At 33.7% G+C, this 10,064-nt stretch overlaps 1 protein-coding gene across 1 annotated transcript; it reads right to left on the bottom strand.

Moving 5' to 3' along the window:
- Positions 1 to 2,041: 2,041 nt before the first annotated feature.
- On the bottom strand, positions 2,042 to 7,628 carry LOC127738372 (medium-chain fatty-acid--CoA ligase-like). The gene is made up of 3 exons (XM_052249588.1): positions 7,406 to 7,628; positions 3,052 to 3,189; positions 2,042 to 2,775 (listed from the first exon to the last, which is right to left on the bottom strand). The coding sequence occupies exons 1-3, from the start codon at positions 7,626 to 7,628 to the stop codon at positions 2,042 to 2,044; spliced, it is 1,095 nt and encodes a 364-aa protein (XP_052105548.1).
- Between the last annotated feature and the right edge of the window lie 2,436 nt (positions 7,629 to 10,064).

A 10,064-nucleotide genomic window follows, 5' to 3' on the forward strand; every position in this document is an offset into this window, starting at 1 on the left:
AACCGTGTATTTAGATTTTTAATTTTGGGTCCCGTTTTTAAATTGGTCTACATTAAGGTCCAAAGGGTTCCAAAATTAAACTTAGTTTGATTTTAACAAAAATTGAATTCTTGGGGTTCTTTTGATATGCTGAATCTAAACATGTGTTTAGATTTTTTATTATGGGCCCAGTTTTCAAGTTGGTCCAAGTTGGGGTCCAAAATTAAACTTTGTTTGATTTCAACAAAAATTGAATATATGGGGTTCTTTGATATGCTGAATCTAAACATGTATTTAGATTTTAGATTTTTGGCCCAGTTTTCAAGTTGGTCCAAATTGGGGTCCAAAATTAAACTTTGTTTGATTTCAACAAAAATTGAATATATGGGGTTCTTTGATATGCTGAATCTAAACATGTATTTAGATTTTAGATTTTTGGCCCAGTTTTCAAGTTGGTCCAAATTGGGGTCCAAAATTAAACTTTGTTTGATTTCAACAAAAATTGAATATATGGGGTTCTTTGATATGCTGAATCTTACCATGTATTTAGATTTTTTATTTGTGGGCCCGCTATCAAATTGGTTCATATTGAGGTCAAAAGGGTCCAAAATTAAACTTTGTTTGATTTCATCAAAAATTTAATTATTGGGGTTCTTTGATATGCCAAATCTAACCGTGTTTTTAGATTTTTAATTTTGGGTCCCGTTTTTGAAATTGGTCTACATTAAGGTCCAAAGGGTCCAAAATTAAACTTAGTTTGATTTTAACAAAAATTGAATTTTTGGGGTTCTTTGATATGCTGAATCTAAACATGTGTTTAGATTTTTGATTATGGGACCAGTTTTCAAGTTGGTCCAAGTTGGGGTCCAAAATTAAACTTTGTTTGATTTCAACAAAAATTGAATATATGGGGTTCTTTGATATGCTGAATCTAGCCATGTATTTTGATTTTGGACATTGGACCATAATAGGTAAATTAAAAAAATTGAAGTTCTTAGACCACATTCTTTCTGTGTCAGAAACCTATGCTGTGTCAAATATTTAATCACAATCCAAATTCAGAGCTGTATCAAGCTTGAATGTTGTGTCCATACTTGCCCCAACTGTTCAGGGTTCGACCTCTGCGGTCGTATCAAGCTGCGCCCAGCGAAGCATTTTATTCATAACGTTCTTATAACGTTACTGGAAGTCCACACTTTAATGTTCCCACAACGTTAAATCACAACGTTTTCACAACGAAACAAACGTTCCAGGAACATTTCCTGAACGTTTTTGTGTTTTGTGGGATCATCGTTCTCAGACTCCGATTTCAACCAATCGAATACTGGTGTTTCGAGCATTTTGTTTACTTCAAGTTACGTCATAACAATTCATATTTTAGGGACTCCGCTAAGTAAAATGATCAAATATGTATTACCTCAAAATATGTCTCATATATGAGGTTACGAGAAAACTGCAGTAGAAATCAAGAGATGTAGGAAAACTTTTGACCACATGAAAATACTGAAAAATATTAACTAAGGTGAGACATTTTTAAAAACTTTCACCAAATATGGAAGATGCTTTGTAATTTTTCCCAATTCCATGGTTCGGTGGCCATTTTATAAAACAATAAGTGCCACACCATATAAATATGACAGCTTTCGTTTTTCCAGGGCTAAGTGCGTGTGTGTGTGTGTGGGGGGGGGGGGGGGGGGGGGTTAGATCTTTGTAAGACAAACGCAAAATTCACAGCATTGCTATAATATGAATGGTTACAACAGCCATCAAGTATTTTCGATCACTACACATATCTTCATGTGACGTGTTAAATTTCTATTAAGCTTCTTGATGTAGTATTTTTATAAATTGTAACAGAAAAAAAAAACATTAATCCGAGCAAGATATGATATGTAACCCGACGTAGACGTTCAGGTGATCCGAATAGAGTGATAAAGATTAAACAAACTATATGTCGCCCCATTGTAAAATAAAAATCAAAGCATCTTAAGTAAGGGGTATTTAATGAATATTAAAAATATAATGATACAAATAATCTTGAGACTATCTCTGTGGGTATAAGTCAGTTTGATTTACTCTCTTTAGTTGATTTAATCATCAAAGCAGTGGCTTTTTGGTCTAACTTTCCATTACGGGTGTGTGGTAGTTCTTTGTAAAAGAAAAAGTGCTCTGGAATGTAAAGTTTTTCAAGAAATGAATCTAGGTTTCCAGATTGCTGTTGTACAATATAATTTCTTATAGCTTCATCACTTAGTGCCCCTTCTGGTTGAACAACAACGGCTGCATATACACGTTGAAACATTTTATCATCATGAACTGGATAGACATAAGCGTCAATGACATTAGGGTGCTTTTTAATGATGTTTTCAACATACAAGTGGGTTACTAGAAGTCCACCAATAATCATCATATCGGATTTGCGCCCTTTGACAATAAAGATACCATTTTCTCTCATTACTCCAATGTCATCAGTTTTATACCATCCGGCTTTATCAGAACATAAGGCACTTTTTTCCTTATTATTCAAGTAACCATGAAAACGATCTCTGCTGCGGAAGTATAGTTCTCCGGAAGTTCCTTTTGGTACGATGTTTCCATCATCATCGACTATTTTCAGTTCAACCCCTGGAGTTGGATATCCAATTGCGTAATCCTCAAATTCTTTTGGATTAGAAACTTGTATGGCGGAGGCAAGTCCAAATTCAGTTGTTCCATACATCACAACAACCTTGTTAGCAATAACTCCAGCTGCACTAGTACATGAAGATTCTACTGGCGAACCTCCCGTTCCAATTACTTTTAATGGCCATTGCTTACATTATGGCAATTTGGTATACATCATATCATGTAAACAAGGGGTAGTTATTAGCGCCGCAGTACAATTTTCTGATTCAAGCGCTCTTGCAGTGAATCTGTTTATATCGTCAATCGTTTTTAAGGCCATTACATCACTTGCAGTAATTCGCGTGGTCTTGTGAACTATGTATACACCAGGGTAACCACCGGTCCAGCTAAAGGGACGATCGTTGTAAAGTCTTGCGCCAGGGTCAAGCTCCAGGTGTTTTCCAACACCATGCAAATTTCGTACCAACGATAGATGTGTTTGAGGAACTGCCTTTGGGATTCCAGTACTACCAGAAGTAAGAAAAATTGCTGCAATGTCATCTGGTGATATTAAAGGAAGGGTGATAATTGAAATTCTCCCCCTTTCTACAATGTCGGCAACAGAAGAACATTTTATTCCGTTGTCAGAAGATTGCAGCAGCAAGACCTGGTATAAATCCACCAAAACCTTACTTGATATGGAACCACTTACTTCTGGTTGAAAATTACATGCCAACTTTCTGCATATGTCAACATTTTTGTCCTGATGACCCGGGTCGATTAGTACTGCAACTGACCTCGAAAAAGACGCTTAATTAACGAGTTTAATGTTCCGGAATAACACACGGCTGGAAATTGTTTTAAATGATAGAAAAATATCTATTTTTTAATTTCCGTCTGGTCGTAAAAAGTTTCTTTGGTCACATTTTTGTATTTTAGCCTGTTTATGGGGTGCCCCTCAATTAACGGTTTTGGGAAGTCGCCTTAAAATTAAAATAAAAAAAGTTTTGTTCAATTTCAGGATCTGTTCGTAATTATTTTCGATACACATATCATCAAGGATCATCGGAATGATGAAGACATAAATATAATACCATCCCCGAATAAAATATTTAAACTTAAAGTTGGCAGTTTTTTAGGTGGAAATTTAACGAATTTTTCTTTGAAAACGAGAAAACATACGATTCAAAAGCAGTACTTATCATTTGAGAGGAAAGAATATATTATTGTTACACTGCATGCAAATTTTTATTGGCAAATTCCAAATAGTTATGACAAAAACTGCAAATAAAAACATCACTTGTACCTTGTTTTCATTACGGAAATTACATATCCGTCAATCAGTTCCATCATTTATAGTCACAAAGGTCGTTTTGCTCCACAGTTTCGATATAATTTTGTGCATTATCTTTTATAAGTTGATTATTTTTGAGTATTTTGAAGTGTGATTTGATTTTATATAGTAGTTTTTTTGTGTATTTCCTGTAAATAAGTTATATTTTTGTCGATTAGATTTTGACTTTTAATAAAAGTTTACCCGAATCCTTTGGATACGATTATTTCCGAATAATGGCTAGTTATGGTGAAGTTTACTCTTAATAGTCCCAAAAGCAGAAAGAATGACATTGTGTGCGGAAAATGCATTGTGTGTCAATGTTCAACATCAGAGCAATTAATATGAATGCGAGCGGTCGGGAAAAAAGTTTAATTGAAACTATGGATGTACGCAGAGATTTGGTGTGCGACATGGTGAAACAACAACTAACTTCTCTTGATAATCTGCTTTCCGTGGATGAAAGAGTTGTGTATCATCGGGCATGTTACAAGACATTCACTAGCAGGCAAAATTGTAGATTCTTCAAATTAGAAACAGAAAGCCAAATAATAAGTGATCAATCTGATCCACAAGTATTCTCACAACCTTATACTTTTATACGAACTCGCGCTCAATTTCCTCCTTGTAGTTAAGATATGAAAAAATGTTTTTTGTGTAAAAATAAAAACTTTATAAAGGACAGAAAACTGCACAAAACCGAGTCGCGTGAACGTGTTGATAGTCTTTTGAGGTGCGCTAATGTGAGTAATGATTTATCCATGGTAAAGATAATCGCTAATACAGATTTTTTTTCAAATGCAGCCTACCATTCAGCATTTATAACCAAATATTTATTAAAGTCAACTCCTGTGCAATCAGGCAATACAGTAACTGAAGAATCAGAACATGAACTTGCTTTCAAGTCATTAATAACAATTGATAATGGTGATCTGTTCTTCCACAAAAAGTTCTTTCTTATGTCGCACATCCTTGACATATACCGATCACTTTTACCCAAACATGTCTGCGATACATACCAATCTGCAAAACTTCAGAACAAATTAATTGGATATTATGGTAGCTCAATTAGAATTCAGACACAGCGGGGACAAGGGATATCAAATATAGTGTTTAGCTCTGACCTTACTATAGGGGATGCCATATGTGCTGTAGGAAAATTGAAGTCTATGTTAAGACTTTCATAATTACAGCAAGGTGTGTCTGCATATATTAAAGATATATTAAATGAAGACCAATTACTTTACTCTGCCGTTACCGCTATTTCCTCTGATGACTTCCCTAGTGCCAATGAAGCCTCGCTGGGTGCTTCTATGGAAAAGATGCCCGCATCGCTTCTTAAGTTCATTTGTTGGTTGATTGATGAAAAATCACACAATAGATAGAAGAAGGTGTTGACAATATAGACCTCAACTTGTAGACAATTGATGGTAAGGACACGTTTCATTCAATGGCACAACTTTCAGTCTTTCAGGTTTGTTAGTCCACAATTGTTTCGAATTTTCGTCAGAATAAGGTAAAGAGAGGTCAAGATAGAACGTTTCAGTTGACTGACAGTGCATCATCTTTGACGGCTGTTTTACCTTTCATTGAACCAAAGTTAAGATGAGTTCCTGTTCGTGTTCCGAATGCTTTCAATAATATTTCGAAATGTGCTGAAAAATGGAAAACACACCGGAGATTCTTTGGGTAATTTTGCGCTCCATGTCAAGAGATCTTGGTAACTTTCCTGTTAAGTTAGAAAAGGTTATTCCCTTTTAGACTGGATATAAATGCACTTTTTCTGAATTCAGGCCTGAATGATACAGTGTGTTGAACCCTGTCTTGTGTAAAGTTTAACCTGCTGTTCATGCTTTAACAGGTTGTGATACCACTTCATCATTTTTCGGAATCGGGGAAAAAACAGTTTACAAAGTTTTAAAGGACAATCTCGGAGACTTTGTTGATTTAGACAATCTTTTAAGCGATGACATTGATAAATCTGTTGATGTCAGTCGGGCTTATGTTGCAAGGCTCTATGACCAGAAACGGAAAGCTTAATTTGACAACAGTTATTTAAATAAACTCAGTATAAAGAAAGCTCATCAAAAAGACGCTAGCTTAGCCAAACTACCACCATGCGAATCAATTTTCCTGCAACCTGTCATGAGAGCTTTACTTCAGACCACTATTTGGACTTCTTCAAAAATTGCACAGCCATCAAAGCAGTCTCCTTTAGACTTCGGCTGGGAAGACACACATGGATTAACCCCAACCTTTTTAAGGGACAAATGTCATTTGATTACCTACAAGATTAAGTTTGTACCTGCAAAGGTAAATCTTTGTGCTCAAAAAGCTGTGTTTGCTAAGAACAAAATCTGTCATGCACTGAACTTTGTCCGTGTCAAGGACGTGAAGCGTGCTGTAAAGCTAATACGCGTACTGAATCAGCAAACGATGACGAAGAGATTGACCCATAGCTACGATTCTTGTAAACACTTTCCCACTGTAACGTTTAGATTTTTTTACATGCAGTTTATCCCTATCTATTGAAGACTAGATCTTTTGAATGTAGCTTTTCAAAGACAAGTTATATATGGTTCAAACTAGCATTATTATCTATAATTTCCTAAAAAAATTGACGAGTCTACACATTATCAGGATAATCCCATTAAGAAACCACTTAACCAACCGCTTAATCAATGCAAGTCACACCTATGATTTTTCTTATACCTCGCATTCGCCTCGGTTGACTATGATAGTTTTTGTGTTATAACTAATCTGTCCGACTTTGTTAATACTAGTACACAATATTTATTTATCTATAGCCAGATAATTATCTTCAAAAAATAAAAACATTTTGGATGCAAAATTAAAGTTTCAGCGCTTGAATTTGTTTTTTTTAAAGAGAGAAAAATTATTGAAATAATTTGATAAACTGGTGTTTTTCAATTTAGAAAATACTTCTATTATACGCTATTGTAAAAAATTATCAGCAATATGAAAGTTAATGGGTGTGAAAAGGTCAAGGCCACGTCTACATTTGCTATGTCATAAATAGGGAAAATTCAGAAGGTTCAAGATTAACGCCATTTTGTAATGGCAGCCCTTTATATAACTAGTCAAGTTTGTCGTTTTGACATCCTTTGAATCATATGCTTGTGATTTAATCTTTTTTGTAGCATTCTAATGAATATATATTAGAAAATTTCTCGTTTTTTACCTCATGGTTAAATTTATGATATTTTCAGGCTTGATCTTTGGCCCTAATTTCACAAAAATGTGACCACTCTGGGTTATTACGACCAAACTTTTCTTATTGTAGACATTTTCCTCTTTACATCGATATATAATTTAGGTGTGTGTTCTTCCGGAACATTAAAGTTTTAAAAAATGAACTCTTGTTGCAGTACTAGATAATTAATGTTGTACATTTTTGAATTCCGTGGAGTGTCTCCAGTAAATCAGATCCGTCCAGACGCTTAAAAAAGAAATGTAATGGCATTGCACCTGTCATTTGTACTCCCAGTGAACTGATAACCCATTTTACACAGTTTTTGTTCGAAATCGCGACAACATCGTTTCTTTTTATTCCCGTCTCCAAAAGTCCTTTAGCGAAGAATTTTGCTTGATCGTAAAGTTCTTGATATTTAATGAAAGTTCTTTCTCCGGTTGTTGATAGGAAAACAATAGCCTCACGATCTGGAAATATTTTGGCATTGTCTCTCAGCATATAAGGAAGAGCTTGATATTGAAAATCACAAGTATCTGGTGTGAATGCATAACTTTGCTTCTCGTTGCTTGATCCATTTTCTTTAGTATTTTTCTTAAAACACCCGAATGTTTAAATGACACATACAACAACAAATGGAAGTTTTTAACGACCTTGACTGGCTATACAGCCCTTGCACGGTCGGCTAATGACACATATAACGAATGGAAGAGACTTTATACTAACCTCGGTAGGCGGTCGATTGCGCGCGCATATATAAATCTATTTATCTACAATTTTTATACGGATAGGTTCCAATTCCGGATCGAACCGTATTTGCTTAAGAAGCTCGGAGGATGTCTTTCACCTCTAGGATTTCGGAATGATTGACATGAATTATGTGTATGGCTCTGTATTTAGAAATGGCGACATCTTGATTACCACATTTATGTAACAAAAGGTTAAGATGAGGTGGAACTATCAGGAAAGTGCATGTAGGACATCCAAAAATTGTTTTGATTGAGTTTTTGATACTTAAAAAACAGTTTTAATAATACACAAGCAATGACAATGACAATAATATGACAATATTTTATTGGCATAAACCTGAGACTACGTATTTACAATAAATGGTAACGACCGAATGGATAAACATGGTAGTAAAATACAAACAATTATGTGAATATAAAATACATGTATAATGAAAATCTATTGCAATAGATTACTTTTCGCATTTAAACAATTTGTTACGAAAGAGGAAGATAGTTTTAGTGCCGTGTAAGATTTATTATTAAATATAAGCTTTATTTTATATTTATCGCACAAGGGGGTTATACTTTTTTCTGTAATTTTGGACATTTTGAATTCAAAAGTCACTCTGATACTGGAGTACCCTCTACAGTGTAGTAGCATGCAGGCATGGGGTAATGCAAATTTGTAATTGTAATGCATGGTAATGCATTACATTTTTCCAAGTAATTGCATGTAATGTGTAATTCAGCAATTTTAGCATTACATGTAATTGTAATTTAATGCATTACTTTAGCAAAAAGTTGTGTAATTTCATGCATTACATTACATTACATGGCATTACTTTTTTTCTGATACCATATATATATCTTTTAACAGATTGTTTGATATTTAACAAAAGCAGAATATAAGATTTCTTGATTAACTAAAAAATTATCATATGAATATTGATTTTCTATTTATTTTTCACACTTTACCCACTTGTACTTAATCATAATAAAGAATGGGATTATCATTCTCTTACTTAGTTTTTTTATTTCATTTTATTTCATATATTTTCCTGCATAAAAAGATTGATATTTGAAAAGCATTACTGTAAAAGTGTTCCATTGTTGTCAAAGATCAGAGAGTACCTTGTCATAATTAAATAACAGATTATTGAACATTGTCATAAAACACTAATTAGTTTGTTTTACAATCAACAACATTTGGTCATAAATTAAGTTCTGTGTTTATTTTATAATTAGGAAAGAATTTCTCAGTAAATATTTTGATTGAAATTAAAAAAAAAACAAAAACAAATGTATATCTATAAAAGAAAAGTTAACATTAAGTTAAAATGAAGATTAAACTTCATCTCTGTCACTTCTTTTTAGAGAAACACAGAGATGTATTATATATTGAAACTTTAAAATCAAAGATAGAAGAGCAACCAACTTTGATAAGTTTTGTGAAACAGTCAGGTAGTCCGAAATATCATTGGGATGATCCTAAGCAAAAGGAGGCTACAGATGCAATTCAGTATATTGCTGGTGATTTACTTCTGTTTGCTACAATTGATAGCCAAAACTTCAAGAATGTTGTTAAAAACTTGACCCAAAATTTAACATTCCAAGCAGAAAACATCTCTCTTCTAAACTTATTCATACTAAAGCCAAGATATGCTAGAATCTTTTGTGATTTCATGTTGTTTTTTCAAAATGCTTGATTTTTCTTTTCACTTGATAATAAAATTTACAAATGTAATGTGTAATTCAATGCATTGCTTTGCAAAAGTAATTGTAATTCAATGCATTACTTTGATAAATGCATGTAATTGTAATTGTAATTTAATGCATGGTTTTGTCAAAGTAATTGTAATGTAATGCATTACATTGCAATGTAATTCGCCCCATGCCTGGACTAGCATGTGCTGTTCATTTTCAATTTCGCCACTTTTACAGATTTCACAAATTCTTTGACCCCTGGGCACTTTTAGATATCTTCTTCTTTCAATGGCAAGGTTATGAGCACTAACTCTTAATTTACACAATGATGATCGATCTGATCTATTTCTTAAAGCATCAACATAAGCTGCACGTTCACTCATTTTGTAAACACTCTGGAAAAATGTTAATTTTGGAGATGCTGAAATATTTGCATGTTGTTCTTGAAAACCCTGGTCAATTATTCTTTGTTTTATAAAACCAAAAAGGGGTTGAATAGTGG

Source organism: Mytilus californianus, unplaced genomic scaffold, assembly GCF_021869535.1.
Source record: "Mytilus californianus isolate M0D057914Y unplaced genomic scaffold, xbMytCali1.0.p SCAF_1, whole genome shotgun sequence".
In the NCBI taxonomy this organism is placed as follows: domain Eukaryota; kingdom Metazoa; phylum Mollusca; class Bivalvia; order Mytilida; family Mytilidae; genus Mytilus; species Mytilus californianus.